A 21,663-nucleotide genomic window follows, 5' to 3' on the forward strand; every position below is an offset into this window, starting at 1 on the left:
CGGACTTCCTTACTCATCTTTCTTTGTCCTTTCCCTTCTTTATTACTACCTCCTCTTAATTTGCTGAGTGAATTCCAAACTCTTTTCTCCTTTTCTTAAAATTTTTTTTAAAAATTAAAAAAAAAATTAAATTAATAGTTTCGTCAGCCAATTTCCCAAACTTCATCAAGGTCCAGCATAAAAAAAAAAAAAAAAAAAAAAACAAACTCTTTTGTGCACTGGGATTGATGCTTCTAAGAGGGCAGTTATGGATAAAAATGGCATTTTTCTGTTATAATAACCACAGTATTTCATATTTATTGAGTGCCTGCTGTGTGGCTGGCGCTCTATCAAGTACTGTCCAGTATCATTTTTTTCATTTGATCTTCACAACAACAAACAGTGAGATGGTTTTTTGTTATTGATTTTCCTAAAGATAAGAAACAGGTGCGTGTGTCAGAAAAAATGAGATAACAGACCTAGGATCATTCAGCCAGCAAGTGGTAGAGCAAGGCTTTAAAAAGAAACAAACCTAGTCTGTGTGGGTCTAGGCCCGTGTTCCTTCTCCTGTATTATGTGGCCTTCCAGGGGGAGAGGAGAAAGCCACCAGACCCGAGGCGACATGAAACAACCCCATCTGTTCTTGTATTGTTTCCAACTCTGAAAGGGTTGTTTTATATGTTATCTCATTGTTCCCGTGAAGAATGGGCAACTCGTTATCCATCTTGTCCGGTTTGAAATGAGGAAAACAAAAACAAAAACTAGGTCTTATGGGAGCAAGTTTGGCATAGGGTGTTTGGTCTTAAGTTCTAGAGGAGTACGAGGGCTGGGCGTGGCTGTAGGTGTTAATGACAGGGTCATGAGAAGCAGAGGCAAAGGCTCAGGAGACCCCGTATACAACTGACCTCACCAGAAGGATGGGGGGGGGGCAGCAGCTGGTGAAGGGGCTGGTACCCCAGGGACGGAGACCCTCAGAGCATGAGGAGCAGTGTGTCATCGGTGTCACGGATGAGGAGCCATAGGGAATGTTATGGCTGGTGGGCGAAAGAGAGCATATCTTTGTATGAGGGTGGGCGTGGCAATGCTGCCCACCCGCCGGTGTTATACGGTGTTATACGTGGAGATTATGAAAATGAAGAGCTTTGCGGAGGGCTATCATGGAGGCAGTGTCGGGGCGGGGGTGGGGGTGGGGGATAACGTTTCAGTAAAGATAAAGAGGTAACCTGAGTATTCTAAAGATGCAGAGGGTGGAACCAGGGTTCTAGAGGGAGCGTCCGGGAAGCCGGAAGCCCAAGGGCAGCGGGAACCTGACTGAAAGGGCTGGTGAGCAGCTCCAACAAACACTGTAAGGATTAGGACGCTGATGCAGACAGAGAGGCTGGAAAGGAACATCTTAGACAAGTCATAATGGAACTGAGAAAAAGCCGGCGTTGTTATCTGACTCATACGTCTGTGATCTGGGGTGGGGATGACTATAGAGAAGAGCAAAGAGGAGCTGGAGAGATGGCTCAGTGGACAAGAGCGCTGGCTGGTCTTCCAGAGGACCTGGGTTCAATTCCCAGCACTCACATGACTGCTCACAATTGTCTGTAACTCTAGCTCCAAGGATCCTATACCCTCACACAGACATATATGCAGGCAAAATACTAATGCACAAGAAATAAAAATAAATCATTGGAAGGAAGGAAGGAAGGAAGGAAGGAAGGAAGGAAGGAAGGAAGGAAGGAAGAAAAGATAACTCCAGACTAAAACTGTCAGTCCAGTGACCTTAGGATACTGGCAAGTGAAATCCATATAAGGATTTGAAGGCAAGGGTGCTATTTACCTCCTAAACCTACCACTCCTGGAAGATCTGGAACCTGCTATGTCTCAGACAATAGCATTTACCACCCCAGTCGGCAACTTCCAGCTGCTGCTGGTAATGGGGAAGGAAGCAGTGAGGGTTATTTTAACAAGGTCGATGGCATTTCAAAAGATTACTCAGGCCACTGGTATAGAGGCTGGAAAGAGAGACAGGAATTAGAATTCTTGCATTAGTCCAGGCCAGAAGCCATGATACTTTATGCAGAGAAAAAGAAAGTAAGAGGAAGGATTGGATTTGTTCAGATGGGATTACCAGTCTCAAAGGACATGGACCATACAGGGGTTATGAGTGGGGCAGAGGGTGATACCCAGCTTCCTAACTCAATTTTCACTAGTAGACAGGTTGTGCTCCCCCCTTGAGAGAGTTTATGAGAATGGAGTAAAGCATTTGGAAATAGCAAAACTTGATGCCATAATCATCTATATTATCATCAAAGCTCAGATATTATCATCTGAGCACACTGTAGGTGCAGACTATAGAATGTGGGCAGATTATAATAGTCACCTAGATATATGGAGTCTGGGGCTACCAAGAAATCTTGATTCCTTACACCTGCCAGGAACGGAGGGGCGGGGCGTATTTTACATAGGTTCCGCCCAGGGGAGGGGCCTGAACCCAGCGGGAACCCAACCCATCTTCAGCCAGAGCCTCAGCCCTCTGTAGCCGAGGTGGGAACCAGACCCGCCCCGCCTGCCTCTCGCCCACTACCGCCAGGTGCGACAGTTCGGCTGCACTGTCCGTGAGCCAGCTCTTATCCGAGGTAAGGGGCGCGGCCCCGACACGGCTCCACACTGCCCAGGAGCAGGGGACCGAGTGCAAGGCAGCCTAGGGGACTCAGAGAGGGGCTGCGGGAGGCCGCCAGGGACCCGCACCGCAGCAGAGCAGGAGTGCTGGCTCGCACTCCGCAGCCTGGGATTTCCAGGTCCGCCGGGAAGCAGAGACCGTTGGGGCTGGGGGCAGATGAGCAGCTACTGCAGGCAGTGAGGGGTGGCTGGGTACGTCTTAGGGCAAAAGAGGGATGCTGAAAGGATGGAGGGGAAGCAGACGAAAGGGGACGTGAAGGCGGAGAGCTGGGGTGGGCTCGAGGGGCTTTGAGGCAAGCAGGAGAGCAAGGGCTGAAAGGAAGGGCGCAGAGCAAGAATGGGTGTCTGGTGGGGTTGAGGATCAGGACTTCCGGGACGTGAGTGTGGTTAGCTGGGAGTGAAAGGGTGCAATACCCCGCTGGTACCCGTGAGAGGGTCTTGTGGATGGAGATATAGGGGTGGGGTTTGGAGGGGACTAGCTTGGAAAAAGGAAAATGTGGGGAGCCAGCGGGGTCTTCTCCGCAGAGAGAGGGGCGGGAACTAGGTAGGGGAGAGGGTCTTGACCCTGCTTATGGGCGAGAAACACCTAAGTTCTGGTCAGGATGGAGGAGGTGGCGCTGGAATGGAGCAGGGTCTTGCAGCTGGAAACAGAGAACCGTTGAGGGAACTTGGAGAGTGAGATTTCAGGGATGATGGGTGTGAGGTGAGAACCGTTTATAAGGTTGAGCACAACCTTGGCACTAGCTGTGTCTTGGCTCCTCACAGCACGAGGGCAGCAGACACTGGACCAGACTGCGATGCCAGCTGGGACCATACCATGGGCAAGAAGAGAGTAGTGAAGAGAAAAATTCATCCACATGCAATTCTCTCTTGAAGTCAAGCATATAAGAGACTTTGTGAGGGCAGGATGACAGCCTCTAGAGGCCAAAAGAGGTGTGGCGTGGAAGTGGATTTCTCCATCCCACCTTCCCAGAATCCACAGGGAAAGCTGTAGACTGTAAGTGAAATGAGTGTGAATGTGTGTGTGTCTGTGTGTGTCTGTGTGCGCGTGAGCGCCCACGCCCTCGAGCAAGCAGATAGAGCACACCCCTTCTGCATCTCCAAACAGAAGAGGAGTGCATACTTGCTTCTCAGGTATGAGGACCTAAATTCAAATCTTCAGCATGAAAGAACCTGGCATTATCTCTGTGACTGTAACTCTAGTTGTAGGGACAGAGACAGAGTCAACCCCTGGAGCTTGAAATGTGACAGTCTCAAAAACCAAAGAGGCAGGGCTGATGGCTCATCAGTTAGGAGCACTTGTTGCTCTTGTAGAAGACAGGGGTTCAGTTCTCAGGAACAGCACGTGGCTTGCAACCATCCTACCTGCAGTTCTGGGGGAATCTGACACCCTCTTCTGACCTTTAGGCACCAGGCACTAGTGTGTATATGTACATACAGAAATGTAGGCAAGACATTCATACACATTAAAAACTAACTAAACCTAAAAGAATAAAAAAATAAGAAAAGGAGCAAAAGAGGAAGATACCCAGTGCCCTCCTTTAGCCTCTGCATGTGCAATGGCACACATGCAGACAGGGTAAAAGTGCCTCTGTGCATGTACCACACACACACACACACACACACACACACACACACACACGCATACACACGCATACACACATGCACATATACCACACACATGCATACACATCACAAACACATGTACATGCATACACATACACACATGTATACACATACACACACCACACATATGCATACACATCACACACGTGTATACATGACACACATGTGAATACACACACGTACACACATACATAGACACCACGCATACCATACACACACATACTTACACACCACAGCAAATAAAAATAAATTAAAAAAAAACCAGAAGATAAAAACAGAAGAAGACCATGAAAGTTGTTAAGGCCACTTGTGGGAGTCAGAACTGCTCCCATATTGTGTTAGGAGCAGAGGGATTTAAAGAAGGCAGATGGGTCAGTGAAGTCCCTTGGACATGAAAGATTTAGCTAGTGGTTGAGTAAAACATACTCCGGTCAGGAGACATAGCATGGGGAAAGGTGAAGAATTGTGGTGTGAAAGCAAACATCAGTACCTGAGAACGAGCGCCCGAGGTCCCGCTCCATCTCTGCGGAGTTCACAGTGCTGTAGTGCGCAGTGGCTGTGCACTGAATGGGAAACTGTGGCTGTTTCCCAGCAAGCAGATAGGGAACACCCCTTCTGCATCAGGAGAACAGTGTGGGTTGACAAGTTTGTGAGCTGCAGGGCACTGTCCCAGAGAAGCCACTGTGGCTGTGCAGGAGTGCCTGTGCCGTGGCATCCTTGAATCCCCGCTGCCAGTCAGAAGAAGGAGACCAACATGTATGGAGTCATGGTTGTGCGGAAGGTAGAGTGTCTCCCAAGCAACTAGCAGACGCTTGACATTTAGCGAGGGTTCAAAGCACGGCAGCTGCTGTGATTGTTTGTGACTGTAAGAGCCTGGGAGAGCAGGGAGGCTGGGTGGGCCTGGTGCTGTGAGGTTGGCAACCAGGAATGACCTAAAGAAGGAGAGAATTGTAAAAGTGTGTGATTGGGGGGAAAGAAAGAATGCATACGACAGAACAAGATCCACACATACTTCCAACTTCCCTTAAAAGTGTTTTAAATTGTAAGTGTGTGTGTGTGTGTGTGTGTGTGTGTACATACAATGTGTAGTGGGCAGTGAGTGTATGGAGTGCAGAAGACAAGTTGGAGGAGTCAGGCCCCTCCTTCCACTCTCGCTCCCTTCCAGATGTTCCTTTCTGATCCGTCTTCGTGGCCTCTGCCTCCCTTCTTACTCCACTAGTGAATGTTTCCCGGAGGCAGACAGTTACAGTCATTGAATGCCTGTAAGTTCCATGTGCCATGTTAGGTACATCATCCACATTACCTGCAATCTTCCCAATGAAGTTTATTTTATAAAGGAGGAAAACTATGTTAGCCATGTACGTTTCCTTATCTGTGTAATAAATATGTGATAGAATAGGGAACTGAATCTAATTGGTTTGATTTTTAAATCCCAAACTATTTCCATCACTTAAGATGACTTGATAGAAAAAAAATGAAGCTTGGAAAAAATATGTATATGTATGTGTACCTGTACATGTACGTGTATGTGTAATATGACTCAGAGGGTAAAGATGCCTGCTGCTAAGCCTGATGACCTGAGTTCAATCCCCGGAACCTGCATGGTGGAAGGAGAGAACCAACTCCAGTAAGCTGTCTTCTGACCTCTTCCACATGAGCACATTAACACACATGCACTTACATACACACAAAACAAATATATATATATTTTTTTTAAATTAAGAGGTTTTTAAAGCTAAACTGGCAAGCTAGTAGGCCCTGCAGAATCTTCCTGTCTCTGCCTACCCATGTTGAAATTACAGGCACATGTCACCATGTCCAGCACTTTTACTTGTATTTAGGTATTGAACTAAGGTCCGTGTGCCTATGAGGCAAGCATTTTACACATTCCCCAGATCCTATAAGGCATCCGTTTACATACTGACTTTAATGTCATAACAGCTGTTCCAGGGACCCATTTGATTCTATCGTTTTATAGAGAAGAAACTGAGGCTAAGGGTATGGTTTGCCTATAGTTACATAATTAATTATTGAGAGAGCTGGGCTCAAGTGGTGGTGGCGCATGCTACCACCTGGGAGGCATTCTGAGTTCGAGGCCAGCCTGGTCTACAGAGTAAGTTCCAGGACAGTCAGGGCTACACAGAGAAACCCTGTCTCAAAAAAACCAAATCAGAGAGAGAGAGAGAGAGAGAGAGAGAGAGAGAGAGAGAGAGAGAGAGCGAGCTGGGCTCAACCCAAGCCTCTCAGACTTAAACCCGTGGCCAGTCTTCTGACTCCATCCAAAGAGCACATCCATCCCCTCTCCACTGCGTTCATGGAGTTGATCTCTTCCTGCTGAACTTCAAGACTCTCTCCACACTCACCCCTTTAACTGACATACGCTTCTTCCTTAAGAACATCTTTCTTGCTGCCCACGGGACTGAAAGGGTTAATTTTTTTTCACACCAGCGCTTTGAGGAGACCTCCCCCACCACCACCAGACCCCCACGTCTGGGACCAAGAATGGCTTCCCAGATTATTCCTGGGCCTTCATCTGTACTGCTTGTCACGGAGACAGTGAGCTACCCAGTGTTATCATTTTATGTGTCTGTCACAAAAGAGAGGGATGGTTTGATGGATGCTTATCGCACAGATGCAGTTCTGAGCTTGCCCCTGTGCAGTGACCTGTCTGCTCAGATCCGCCTCAGGCGGCTGCCTGCTGAGATGCTTTCTGCTTCTCAGCCAGATGTCTGTGTCACTCCCGCCCCCCACCTGAGAAGATGCCCTCAGGGGCTTCCGTCTGAACAAATCCACTCGGCTCTCTGTGTCTCTCTGTTCTCTTATGACCCGCTGGGATAGCTGTACTGTGTCCAGATAAGCAGACTTGACAGTAGAGTGTGGCAAACGCTGTGTGTGGTGGGCGACCTGACACTACACTCCATCCTGGGAACACTGTTTGGCTTACCTGAAACTTGTTACTGTTTTATTTTTTCCTAGGCCCAGCCAAATCTGGGAGACATGAGGTAACAGATGTCCTGGTCACCAACTGGCTTGTCATGTGACCTTGGACAAATCGCTGTTCTTCATGGAGTCTCCGTGTTTCTTACCTGTCAAGTGAGGGATCGGGCAGAGCAGATATTTAAATGAGGTCAGCACTTAAAATGTAAGCTCTGTGGTGGTTAGGCACTTGCTGCTCTTGCAGGGGACCTGAGTTTGATTCCTGGCACCCACAGGTGGCTCATGTCCACCTGGAACTTCATTTCCAGAGGATCCAACACCCTCTTCTGGCCTCTCTGTAGATACTGTACACAGATAGTACACAGATACACATGCAAGCAAAACACCCATACACACAAAATACAAAATTAAATCTTTAAAAAATGAAATGAAACTTGTGTTCTTCCCATTATTCCCCACTCCCCACTCTCCAGCTTTAGCATAACTAAAGGCAGGCATACTTCCTGTGGGTTCTATTTGAATATACATATACACATATTCATATACATATACCTATACATATAGATAATGGGGAAACTAGGATCAGTAGCCAGGCTTCCTGTTATAAAAAGAAGCCCCAAGCTCCACCTTTAAAAACTATTTATTTACTAATTTATGTATTTATCTATTTATTTATTGACAAGGTCCTCAGTAGCCTAGGTTGGCTTCAAACTTGATATAAAGTTGAATTGATGATGTTGAATTCCTAATTCTCCTGCCTCTGCTTCCTAAATTCTAATATGACATTTTAAGAATGTAAAATTGCTGGACATGTAGGGCTTATCTGTAATTTGAGTCCTTGAGAGGCTGAGGCAGAAGTGTCATGAGTTCAAGACCAGCTATATAGTGAGTTTCAAAGCAATATTCTATCTCTATGCCCCCCAAAAAGTGGGGGGCTGGAGAAGTAGCTCGGAGGCTAAAAGTGTCTACTCCCCTTGCAGATGACCTGGGTTTGGTTCCGGTACCTACACTGGGTGGCTCACAACCACCTGTAACTTCAGTTCTAGGGAACCCAACACCTTCTTACAGTCATCAAGGACTCCTGCACCCACAGAGTGCACATATATTTTAGCAGATTCACACACCTACACATAAGTAATAATTTAAAAATATTTCAAAAGCGTTAAACTGGCTATATAATGGAAATAAGTAATTGAAATTTTCATTGGTAGTCTGATACATGTTTATTGAAAGAAGTAACATTCCCTAAGAAATCAATATAAAAGTTGGCAGGTGAGAGGTGGCTGGAGCTGCCCTGAATTCAGAGGGGGAGGCAGCCAGTTTGTGGTAGAACAGGCCAAGTACAATAGCCCAACTGACAGGGAAGACAGTTGGAAAAGCGGTGACTGCAGAAGTAAATTGAAAGCCAGGTGTGATGGTGCACACCTTTAATCTCAGCACTCAAAAGAGTTCTGAGTGTCTGAGGCCAGACTTATCTATATGAGAGAAAGAGAGGGAGCGGGAGAGGGAGAGGGAGAGAGAAATTAAAGGGGTCAATAAAATAATAATAAATACTACATAGCTTCCACAAACCAGAAATCAGCACCAGACTGTTTATATATAGTCTGTGATTCTATTTATGCTATGGCTCTATGAAGTAGGTGATATTTCCCTATTTTAGGGCAAATACTCAAGCTTAGAGAATTTACACGACTTGTTCAGGAGTTCAGCCGATGCTAGAGCAGCAGGTTTAAACCTGCCCTAACACTGCAGGGCACCACATTCTGCCTTTGCCGTTAGCTCCGAGGCTTTCCAAATCCCTTAATTCAAATGGGATAATGATTCCCATCCACCTAACTTTCTTTTCCAGATTTACCTAAAGGATAAAATATGATAAAGGGCCTGAAATTGAGTTAAGAATCAAATCTATGCTTTAGTAAAGTTCCTCTCTGATCAGAAATTTTATTTCTCAGACTCCATCCCCAGGAACTAATTAGGAAAATGAATAAAACGACTAAAGGCTTACGTGGAAAATGCCCACTGCACTGCTGTACGACAGACAAGAGAGCTGGGCAGATGACTCAGCAGGTGAAGGTGAAGCTGAAAGATCTGGAGTCCACAGAGCGGAAGGAGAGAACTGATTCCTGGACACTGCCCTCAGACCTCCTCATGCATGCCCGGCATGTGCACGCCCAAACACACACGGGAAGGAAATAAATGCAGCTTAATTTCCAAAAGACTAAACTAACAACTTTTAAAACAAAATTAGTCAATGTGGTGGCAACATCCCTGTCATCCTGGCACTTGGGAATCCTTGGCATGTGGCGCTGCTCTGTGAGTGCCACGCCAGCCAGAGCTGTCTGTCTTAAAAAAACAAGGACAGGGATCCTGTCTCAAAAAGACACACAAAAACTATAACAGCAGCAGCAGCAACAGCAACAACAACAACAAAAAACCAAATAAAACAACAAACCAAAACCACTTAAAATTCAAAACACCCTTCTTCCCAGCAAGAAAGATAGCATTATTGGTCAGATAACACAGGTTGGGATATAGTTATAAATATCATTGAAATAATATGTAAGAAGAATTAAAAAGTATCAGTATTTTTGAATGTACTTTAAAAGCTAAAGACTTTGAAAACAGCTTTATTTGTATTTATGTATGTATGTGTGTGAGCATAAGGTGTGTGTGTGTGTGTGTGTTTGTGTGTGTGTGTGTGTGATGGGCACAGGTAAGTGTGCACAAAGGCCAAAGAAGAGCATCGGGCATCCTTCTCTACCACCCCTAACCTTACCCCTTTGAGCTAGTGTATTTCCCTAAGCCTGGAGCTTGCGCTCATTTTTTTGTTTTTGTTTTTGTTTGTTTGTTTTTTTGTCTAGACTGGCAAGCATCTAGGCCTAGTGATCCTCCTGTCTCCACTACTGTAGTGTCAGGGTTATAGGCATGCGTGAGACCATGCCCAGCTTGTCATGTGGATGCTAGGATCCAAACTCATGTCTCATATTTACACAAGTGCTCTTAACCCCTGAGTCATTTCTCCAGGTTGAATCACCAGTTCTTGAAGTAGGATGTGTAAACTAAAAGTGAAGGTTTATGAGACGCTTTAAGTGTCCAGTGGTGCCCATCTGTCTCTTCCAACCTTGCTGTCTTCTTCCATGTAAATGCTACCCAGGGCATGTTCCATACTCTCCTAGGGAGCCTTTCAGGGCAGCAGATTGATTCAAAGATGAATCTTGGATAAAGACTTGAGAGTTGGCAGCTAAGAGCAGGGAGCACAGAGCCCACAGGAAGCCAGCAGTGATATCATGGAGAAGTTTTATTAAAGGGTTGTTCACAGCCTTACACGTGTATCTGATCTTTAAGAGAGCTTTATCTTTTCACGTTCACCGGCTTCTTGTCCTTAGAGTTCATCTGGGAGGTTCATGGAGTCAAATCTACTAATCTTGCTCCTTCTTTCTTTTTACATTCATTTATTTAAAATGTTGTGTGTATTTGTGCTCTTAGCTGTGTGCCAGAGCACAGGCGTGGAGGTCAGAGGTCAACTTTCAGGGGAGTCAGTTCTCTCCTCCATCACGTGGGTTTTCAGGGATGAAACACAGGTCGTCAGGCGGCATCCAGTGCTGCTTCCCACCGAGCCACTGACCCTCCTTATTTCACTGAGAAACAGAACAAGACCCCCAGGAAGTCCCCCAGAAGAGTGAGAACCTGAACATTGGATCACATACGGTGACTCTACCCTCCTCTGACCACTTATTTACCCATTTCTTGTGTCCAGGAAGAAGAGAAACTTAAGGATTCTAAGCAGGGCATGTGAGGCTTCCAAGATGTAGGAGAAGCAACTAAAGACAACTCAAAGATCTGGGTTTTACTCACACTTTTAATCCTAGTGCTTAGAAAGCTAAAGCAAGAAGTTTGCCTCAAGTTCTGGGCCAGAGAGCCTATCTCAAAACACAAAAGGCTGGTGAGATGGCTCAGAGGGTAGAGGAGCTTGCCACAAATTCTGACATGAGTTCAATCCCTCTGAGGGTCTGAATAAGAATGGCCCTTATCGGCTCATATATTTGAATGCACAGCCTCCAGGGAATGGCACTCTTTCAGAGGATTAGAAGGATTAGGAGGTGTGGCCCTATTGGAGGAAGTGTGTCACTGAAGGTAGACTTTGAGGTTTCAAACGCCTATGCCAGGTTCAGAGTTTCTCTCTGGACCTGGTCTATAAGCCTCTGAAACTGTAAGCAAGCCTCAACTAAATGCTTTCTCTTATAATAGTTGCCTTGGTCATGGTGTCTCTTCACAGCAATAGAACAGTGACTAAGACAATCCTGAAATCCACATGGTGGAAGGAGAGAACCAACTACTGCAAGCTGTCCTCAGACTTTCACATGTGTACAGTCACACACACACACACACACACACACACACACACACACACACACACACACAGAGTAAACAGTAACTGTTTATAAAAAGAGAGGAGCCAGGCGGTGGTGGCACATGCCTTTAATCCCAGCACTTGGGAGGCAGAGGCAGGCAGATTTCTGAGTTCGAGGCCAGCTTGGCCTACAAAGTGAGTTCAGGACAGCCAGGGCTACACAGAGAAACCCTGTCTCAAAAAACCAAAAATAAAAATAAAAAAAAAATTAAAAAAGAAGATGAATGAAGTCATAAGACTGAGCATTAGATTACAGGGTTAGATCTGGATTATGGGGTTTAGATTCAGACGTTCTAGGGAAAGAGAGAATGATGTTAAACTTGATATACAGTACATATTTTCTGAACAGATGAATGAGGGAATGAACAGATAAAGAATTGAGGTTCCAAAGGATAGAATTATCAGGAATGCTCACACCTCTGTGAAGTTTACCAGTTTTTAAAGGTGTCTAAACTGGTTGGCTTTTGTCACATTGACATATTTGGGGAAGAGAAACTTTCAATTGAGGAGCTGCCTCCATCAGATTGGCCCATAGACAAGCCTTTGGGAAGGTATTTTTTTAATTAATGATTGATGCAGGAAGACCTAGCTCACTGGGCAGTCATTCCTGGACAGATAGTCTTGGGTTTGTAAGAAAGCAGGCTGAGCAAGCCTTAAGGAGCAAGCCAGTAAGCAGAATTCCTCCACGGCTTCTGTTTCCTTCTCTGAAGGAAACAGCTTCCCTCAATGGAATGTGAATTGAGATGTGTAAACCAAATAAACCATTTCCTCCTCAAGTTGCTTTTGATCAGCATTGTATCACAGCACTGGAAACAGATAAATAGCATGCCAATCTTTGTTTGTTCGTTTGATTCTTTCTCAAGTCTTTTGAGAAAATACAAGAGACTGTTCTTCCCATTTCCCAGACAAAGAGATTGAGTGCTCAGAGGGATAAAGTGACTTTTTAAATCCTTCACGTATGTTCAGAGTTCTGTGATAGGCTAGGATTCAGCTTAAAGCCAGGGACACAGGAATAGAATACACTGGGTTCTGGATGCTCACTCTGAAGGAGGGGAAACAGTAACAAAGTCTGCAATGATTCAGGTGCCAGCGGAGGACTGTGGGAGCATAAGAGGAGAGGACGGCTCTGCCACGCTCAGGGGCAGTGATGCCAGGAGGGTGAGTGGGCACTCATTAAAGGGGAAAGAGGGCTTCAGGCAGAAGGAACTCAAGGAAAACATCCTGTGACATCTTTGGATTACAGTAAAATCACTGGCATATTTTGATATAAAGATAGCACAGGTAGATGGGGAAGTGACTGAGGGGAAAAGCTTAAAGAGTTGAGCATTGGTGACCCCAGCCCTCCACTGGGGGCCATGTCTATCTACTGGAGGTGGTCTCTTCAGGGTCCATCTCCCCACTGTTGGCCATTGTGGCTAAGGCCATCCTCATTGAGTCCTGGGAGCCTCTCACATCCCAGGTCTCTGGGACTTTCAAGAGATTCCCCTCACCTCCCACAGTTGCATTCATTCCATTCATTCTTCTGATGCTCTGACCTTCTCTCCTGTCCCCGCCCCCATACCTGATCCTGTTCCCTTTCCCCTCCCACTCCCCTTTCTCGCCTTAGTCCCTCCCTCCCTCTGCTGCCGAAGATTATTTGATGATTATTTTGTTTCCCCTTCTAAGTGGGATTGAAACATCCTTACTTGGGCCTTCCTTGTTAAACTTCTTACAGTCTGAGTTGTATCATGGGTATTCTGTGTTTTTTGACTAATATCCACTCATCAATGAGGACATGCCATGCATGTCCTTTTGGGTCTGAGTTATCTCACTTAGGATATTTTCTAGTTCCATCCATTTGTCTGAAAATTCATAATGTCCTCATTTCTTAATAGCTGAATAGTATTCCATTGTATAAATGAACCACATTTTCTGTATCCATTCTTCAGCTGAGGGAGATCGGGTTGTTTCCAGCTTCTGGCTGCTATGAACATAGTGTAGCACGTGTCCTTATGGTACGGTGAAGCATTTTTTTTTGAGTATATGCCCAGGAGTGGTAGAGCTGAGCCTTCAGGTAGAACTATTCCAAATTTCTGAGGAACCACCAGACTGATTTCCAGAGTGGTTGTACCAGTTTGCAATCAGTCTAGCAATGGAGGAGTGTTCCTCTTTCTCCACATCCTCACCAGCATCTGCTGTCACTTGAGTTTTTGATCTTAGCCTTTCTGATTGGTGTAAGGTCGAATCTCAGGATCATTTTGACTTGCATTTCCCTGAGGACTTAAGTATATTGAACATTTCTTTAAATGCTTCTCAGTCATTCAAGATTTTAGTTTAGCTCTGTACCCCATTTTTAAAACTGGGTTATTTGGGTCTTTTGGAGGTTAACTTCTTGAGTTCTTTATATATTTTGGATATTAACCCTCTATAGGATGTAGGGTTAGTAAAGATCTTTTCCCAATCTATAGATTGCTGTTTTGTCCTATTGACAGTGTCCTTTGCCTTACAGAAGCTTTTCAGTTTTATGAGGCACAGTGAGGTGGGGGTGGGTGGGGGTGGGTGGGGTGGGGAGCACCCTCTCAGAGGCAAAGGGAGGGGGTATGGGTTGAAGAACTCTTGGAGGGGGGACCAGGAAAGGGGCAATATTTAGAATGTAAATTAATAAAATGATTTTTTAAAAGAGAATTGTGTGTTTAGTCAGCTGGCTCTTTGTGAAGATGGGACAGTTAAAAATTGTTCAGGTTTTAACTGTAGAGCTGTGAGGCACCAAAACCATTTTACAAACAGCAAATGATAGTTCCACACTGAGCCTGACCTGCCATAGAAGACTCTCTGTGATCATCAGTTCTCCGGGGTACACTAGGGCTTACCCGACGTGTCATCCATTGCTCTTCTGCTAATCATGTTTTCCATTCCTGTGTTGCTTTCTGTGGTAACCTAGAGATCAGCCACCATGTCTGATTCATATTTGAACACCCCCCACCCTGGTGCTCAGCCTGGGGCTCACCCCAGAGCAAAGTGCTCAGTAAATATTTGTTGAAAGAATGAATGGGAGGAGCTGAGTTCCACCCCAATCCTGTGACAACATTTGGGGCAGGAACAGTGGTGGGGAAGCTCTGCATTCGTAGTATTTCTTTCTTATGCCACAGCAGGTGACCATTAGAAGGTCACTAAGTCACAGCAGAGTGACCACAGGTCTCTCTTACAGATGGCTTCAGTGACTGATGGTAAGACTGGAATCAAAGATGCCTCCGACCAGAATTTTGACTACATGTTCAAACTGCTCATCATCGGCAACAGCAGTGTCGGGAAGACCTCCTTCCTTTTCCGCTATGCTGACGACACCTTCACCCCTGCCTTTGTCAGCACCGTGGGCATCGACTTCAAAGTGAAGACAGTCTACCGTCATGAGAAGCGTGTGAAGCTGCAGATATGGGTGAGTGCTGGGCACCGTGGGCAGAATGAGATAGAGCTAGCTATCAATACAAGGTCTAGAAGGTAGAGCTGGTCTGTGACCGCTGGGTCTTACAGGCATCAGTGCCATTTCCGGCCTGGGCCTCCACTGCCCCACATTTATTTTACATGTTTATTCTCCTCAGGGGCTCACCTGCTACTGCTTAACTGTCCAAAATACTTTATTCTGGGTTTTATAGAGAAGTGACCAAGAAACCAGACGTGAGGGTTACAGATCCTAATCCTAACTTCTCCCACTTATAAGCTATGGAAACATGACTAAGTTACTTAACCCTCTGGACCACCCTTTCCTTCAGAGGAGATTACAATCTCATCGAATTACTTTGTGTTGTTTCTGGGGCACAGTACTTGTAGCATAGATATTAGTTATGGATTAATTATCTATTGTTGCATAACAATTCCTCCATGGTGAAAACCAAGAGCAATCATTGATCAGTTCACAGTTGCAGTGATCTAGTAGTAGGGGCTGCTTGGAGCTTTTCATGAAGTGTAGCCAAATATTGGCTTGAATTGCAAGTAGCTGAAAGATGGGCTGGTGCTAGGGGAATCCACTTCCACGGTGGCTTATTCACACGTCTGCTGCTGGCTGTGGGCAGAAGGCCTTCCCTCCTTCCTACCCGGCTCGCTCAGCATCTTCACAGAGCTGCTTCAGCATCTTCATTGTATGACAGCTGGTTTTCCACAGTGTGAGATCTAAGAAACCAGAGAAATGGCAGTGTCTGTTAGATAGCCTTAGAGTATTCTCTTGGTCACTGATAGAGTGTGGGAAGAAACTACATAGAGGTCCAAATCCTGGGAGGAAAGGAACATGGAGGACTGGCAGTCTTGGAAGTTGGAGACTTAACTACCATTGCTGTCTACTAATGGCACTAAGAAAATACATAGTTATTTCAGAAGCTTGTCAGAGTACTTAGCGGTAACTTAGCACTGCACTTGGAAATCTTGAAAATTTATGAAAGTATTCAAAACACATAATGTGTTATTGTCTATTATACTTATTAAATGTATAATAATGTATTGTGCAGTTATTTTATTGGAAGAGTCTACATCTATTTTTAAAAATTATTTCTCATATATTAAGATACATAAATGTTATGAGGAACATAGTGTTTGTGATTTTTTTGAGAGGGTTTTATTTGTAGCCTTGGCGGGCCTTGAATGTACTATGGAGATCCATCCCTTTCTCCCTCTTGATTATTAGGACTAAAAGGTTTTGCCACCAGGCAGTGGTGGTGCATACCTTTGATCCCAGCACTTGGAAGGCAGAGGGAGGTGGATTTCTGAGTTTGAGGCCAGCCTGGTCTACAGAGTGAGTTCCAGGATAGCCAGGGCTACACAGAGAAACCCTGTCTCAAAAAAACAAAACAAAACAAAAAAAGGTTTTGTCACCTATAGGTACATAGTATTTTAATATAGCAGTCCTGTTTTACAAAGAAATAAAACACTCAGAAATTAATTTGTCTTAGTTCAATCACACAGCTACAAAGCAACCTTTGAACTTAGATCTTCAAATTCTGAATTATGCATTGTTTTTCTACATTGTGTACCTGAAATCTTAAACATTTCAGTTTAAGAATGTTAAATATTAATTACTAGAGAGATGAGTGCCCATTGACTCTCCATTGAAGACACTGAAACATCATAAATGATTAGAACTAGAAGAAGCCAGGAAGGTTCTCTTATTGGTTCTCCAATTGTGGTGCAACCACACTAGCACCATTTGGGTTTGTTAGCACTTCACTCTTGGGCCTCACCACAAGCATAAGAAGTCCAGAATGCTGGAGGCGGGACCCAAAGGTCTGTGCTAGCAGGTGGCTTTAAGGCAGGCTAGAACTGAAGAACTGCTGATGTAGTCTAACTACCTTGTGGTGAGAGTTGGGATATATGAGAGCACTTACTGTGTGCCGGGTGCTTTCCCTTGTATTATCTGATGTCAACCCCAGCTCAGGAATGCAGGAGAGCACCTGTGTACAGGGTGTGGTGATGAACACTGTGGAACTGGATTAGGACTGTGAGAGAGACCCGGACAACTCTTGCCTTTGACCACATGTGGTGCGCGTCTGATAACTCTTAGAGAATGAAGAAGATACGAGTGCTTATTTTTAAAATCTATGAATACAAAGTAAGTTTGTTTTGACTAGTGTTTATCATGTAGATTCACATGAATTTCCTTCTGTGATTCCTATACAGATAGTCACATAGCCTCTAGCTGAAAAAATCTTGAGGCAAGAGGCCTTCTGCCCTTGCAAGGGCTTGGCAGTAGTGGCTCCCTCACACATTCCTGGATTGAGAGCACTTGCAGTATTGCTGTGCCTGGCTTAAGTAGATTTATTGATTATTCTATTTAGATTTAACTGAATGAAACCCCACAATGGCATGTGCCTTTTAAAGAACCCTGTAAAGAAGCCTCCTATTGGATTATGCTAGGTAGAGTGACCCCAAGTGACTATAAGAAAGCGTGTCTGATCTGTCTACAACTTTCTGGCACAAGTTCATTGTCAGCCATGTTTCCAGGTAAAATCAGTGAGGACAGATAAGATCCACTTATTTAATTCATTGCTTTGCTTACTTTTTTTTTTTTTTTAACTTTTGAACTGTTTATATTAAAATTTAAATATTGTTCCATTTTTACTGTGTCTGTATATGTGTGGATGGGGTGTCTGCCAACATATATGTGTGCCTGTATGTGTGTGTATCTCTGTGTGTGTGTCTGTGTGTGCTCGTACATGTAGAGAATAGATCACTTCTCAAAAACTGTTTTTTATTTATGTGTTTATATTTGTCTCTGTGTGTTAGTTCCTATAAATGCAGTTCCTAAGGAGACCAAAAGAGGGAGTCAGATCCCCTGGAACTGGGGTTAGAGGCAATTTTGAGATATCCTAAGTGGGTGCTGGGAATCGAACTTGGGTCTAATTGAAAGACCCCAAGTATCTGAACCCCCTCTCCAGCCCCAAGGTTTTTCCATCTGCATGCGGGGCTCATCAGGCTCGAATCATTAGAGGGTAAGCATCTTTACCATTGATCTGTAACCCCAACCTGGGCTTCTTCCTTCATTGCAACTCCCACCTCTGTGTTTGTAACAGGATCTGTCATTAAACCTGGAGCTCACCAATTCGACGAGATTAGCTGGCCAGCTAGTACCAGGGATCCTGTGTCTGCTTTCACAAAGTTAGGATCACAGGGTGTCCAATCACACATGGCTTTGCATAGTGCTGGGAATCTAACTTCATGTCCTCAGGCTTGCATAGCAACTACTTTACAAACTGAGTCATCTCCCTAGCTCCCACTTCATTTTTATAGATCTTAACATTTGTGCATGAGAATATGCATATATAATCTATGTGTATGTGGTACCTAAACTTTTCTTCCTTAGACGGATATGTTTGGAAAGCATGGTGATAAGCATTGGGGGAAATATGGAAGGGTTTTGACAAAGAACGATTTGCATCTTAGAAAAACTCCTGGTTTCAGATGAAGGATAGATGGAAATGAGATAAAGGGACTGTGGTTTGGATACAAACTATCATTAAACTGTGTATATTAATACACTTTTATTCATTAGTTATACATTGTGAAACTATTTTAAAAATAATAGATATTGGCCAAGCTATAAAAGAAAGGAGCAATTAAAGTCACCCAGTAGATTGGATATTTCTTAAGGGTCCAAACCTAAAGAACATAGAAGTCATTAAAAAAGATGTAAAACTAATTGTTTTTCTAGTTTTCACTCTGTCTTAGATTTTTCAGAATGTGTGTGTGTGTGTCTGTCTGTCTGTCTGTCTGTATGTGTTTGATAAGGGTATAAAAATATAAATGATAGTAAAAGTGTAACATCCAACAGCTTCAGAACAGATATTCTGATTGTATCAAAGTCATTGAGATGTATAGACTTTGGGTCTGGACAATCTTACTCTGTGTGTGTGTGTGTGTGTGTGTGTTTTGCAAGTTATTTATAATAAAGTTTTAATACTAGTGACAATAATAAGGCTTCAAACCAAGTCGTGGTGGTTTGAATGAGACTGTGCCCCATAGGCTCATCTGTTTAGATGCTTGGTCCCCAGTTGGTAGAACTGATGGTGAAGGATTAGGAAGTGCAGGCTTGTTGGAGAAGCTGTGTCTGTGAGGGTGGATTTTGAGGTTTCGGAAGCTCATCACATCCCCAGTTATCTTCTCTACCTTGTGCTTGAGGATGAAGTTACTGCTCAGTTACTGCTCCACACCGCGTCTGCCTGCCTATTGCTGTGTCCCCCACTGTGATGGCAATGGACTCTACCTCTCTGGGACTGTAAGCCCCAAGTTGAACACTTTTTAAAATAAGTTGTGGCGGTCATGGCGTTTTGTCACAGCAATTAAAAGGTCACTAGGCCATCAAGCGTGGTAGTCTGCTTGGGCAGCAGTAGCGTGTTCCACAGACTAGGTGGCTTAAGTAGCAGAAGTGGTTTTCTTGAGGTTCTACAGGAAGTCCAAGTACAGGCAAGGTTGCAAACGCTGCCTTTCCCCTGCATACCCATGAGCCCTTCCATCTGCATGGCTGCGCAGGAGAAACGGCAGTAAAGGTTCTTGGCATTTCTTGGGACATGATTCTTAGGGGTCCCATTTCCAAATATAGCCACATTTCAAGTTAATATTTCAACATGTGAATTTCAGAAGGACACATACATTTAGTCTATAACACTGTGATAGTGACAAAGTGACACAGAAGCTAGAAACGAGAGAGAATTAGAAATTGACTAGATTTGATGATCAATTTATTATAAAGACGGAGGGAGGAAGACATTTATAGTCTATACTTTTTACACACAAAAAATTTGTGATTTTTTTCTAAAGCTGTGTGACTTTCAGCAGGTCGCTTTGTGTCTATGAATACCTAGTATTTCCTATTATTATAATACTTCACAGGGTTTTTTGAGATGTGTTAGTAATACAACAGCCGAACATAGTGTCTGGGACATGTAAGAGATGCTAGGCTCTGGCTTCTGGTCCATATATCTATAAAGGGCGCTTGAGTCCTCTTGCAAGTCTGTCCATCTTCAGGTGCTGAAATGCTGAAGCGGCACCTGGTGACTCACCAGCATGGTATGAAGTGTTTATTTGGTTTCTCCAGCCCTAGGGCACCTCAGGAAGCTGTTCTCCATGGAACACGGAGGGAATAGAGGGGAAAGGGTAGGGTGGGGCACCACTTAGCAGGATCACTCACGACTGGCGTTTATCTCTGGGGACAAAGGATGAGGACGGCATTGGGCACCTTGACCTCTTGGATTTCTTGTCACATAGGTCCTTGCATGTCTCCTCTGTTTCCTGAGAAGCCAGTAACAAGGTCAGAGAAGAAAATCTTACTGGGGAGGTATGCTTAGGGATAAAGCCTCATTAACAGGGAGCAAAGCGTACACAAATGTGACTGGGACCTTCACGGCAACAGACCCAAGTGGAGAGAGCCCATGTTTTGCTGGTTCTGGTTGCCAAGCAACCCCAGGAGACCTGCGGGAAGAGAAGAGCAGGAAGGACTCCCACCCCTTCTCTGCGTGGCCTGTTTGTTTGGTCTGCAGCTGGTCAGGGCAAGAATCCACGGGTCTGGGAGAACAAATCAATTTAGGACACTAGAGTCCTGGATTCTAGTCCCATCTTATCCCTGCTTGTTGTGTGATGTCAGTGATCTGTCCTCTCCTTGCACCTGTTTTCCCAATTCTAGAGAAACAGTTCTTGCTATCCTCAATTCACGGGTTGTTGTGAAAAGCAAGTGAGAAAAAGGAAGGGAAGAGACTTTAGGAGAAACTGTGGGCATTGTCAGCTGGGCAAGTTCATTTTATATGTGCTTAAAGTTTTTAAAATAAGTCATTATTTGTGGATGTGTCTGTATAATACAGATGTGAACACCCGTGGTATAGTGTGTGTGTATGTGTGTGTGTGTGTGTGTGTGTGTGAGCCAGAGGACAACTTTATGGAGTCTCCTTCCACCTTTTTGTGGGTTCCAGGATGCAATTCAGGCTCTCAGGCTTGCGTAGCAAGTGCCTTTACCTGCTCAGCCAACTCTCTGTTTGCTATGTTTGCTTTAAAGCATTCGTTGTATCTTTCACACCTTCTCTGCAATCCAGATAATCATTTCTGAAAGGAGGCTTGTTGGAACTGGCAAGTTTGCTCAGTGGGTAAAAGTACTGTCGTCAATTCTGATAGTGCCATCTCTGCAACCCAGTTAAAGGTGAAGGAGAGAATGAACTCCACAGAATTGCCCTCTGACTTCCATATGCATTCAGTAGCACAAGTAAACTCGCGCCCTCTTCTATAGTACACACAATGATAATAAATAATTTATGAAAAAGAGGGCTGGATGTGGTGGCACATGCCTTAATCCCAGCACTGGGAAAGCAGAGGCAGGCAGATCTCTAAGTTCAAGGCCAGCCAGATCTTACAAAGCAAGTTCTGGGACAGCCAGGGATACAGAGAAACCCAGTCTCCAAAACCCCAAACAAACAAACAAACAAACAAACGAATGAAAGAAGTAAAGAAAAAAATCAGATAGTTGAGGTTAGAGATGCCAGGTTCCCTGTGTAGAATTCAGTGGGGACCTCCTCGTTTAGTTCTTTCAACAGACT

General features: G+C 44.6%; 1 protein-coding gene across 1 annotated transcript in view; it reads left to right on the plus strand.

The window, feature by feature from the left end:
* The first annotated feature begins 2,512 nt into the window (after positions 1-2,512).
* Rab3b (RAB3B, member RAS oncogene family) overlaps positions 2,513-21,663 on the plus strand; it is a 64,146-nt gene continuing 44,995 nt past the window's right edge. Inside the window, exons 1-2 of the mRNA XM_052175610.1 lie at positions 2,513-2,603; positions 14,808-15,035. Of these exons, the coding sequence (XP_052031570.1) occupies positions 14,808-15,035 (228 nt within the window). The 5' untranslated portion in view covers positions 2,513-2,603. The remainder of the gene's footprint in view (positions 2,604-14,807; positions 15,036-21,663) is intronic.

This window comes from Apodemus sylvaticus, chromosome 3, assembly GCF_947179515.1.
Source record: "Apodemus sylvaticus chromosome 3, mApoSyl1.1, whole genome shotgun sequence".
NCBI classification, from domain to species: domain Eukaryota; kingdom Metazoa; phylum Chordata; class Mammalia; order Rodentia; family Muridae; genus Apodemus; species Apodemus sylvaticus.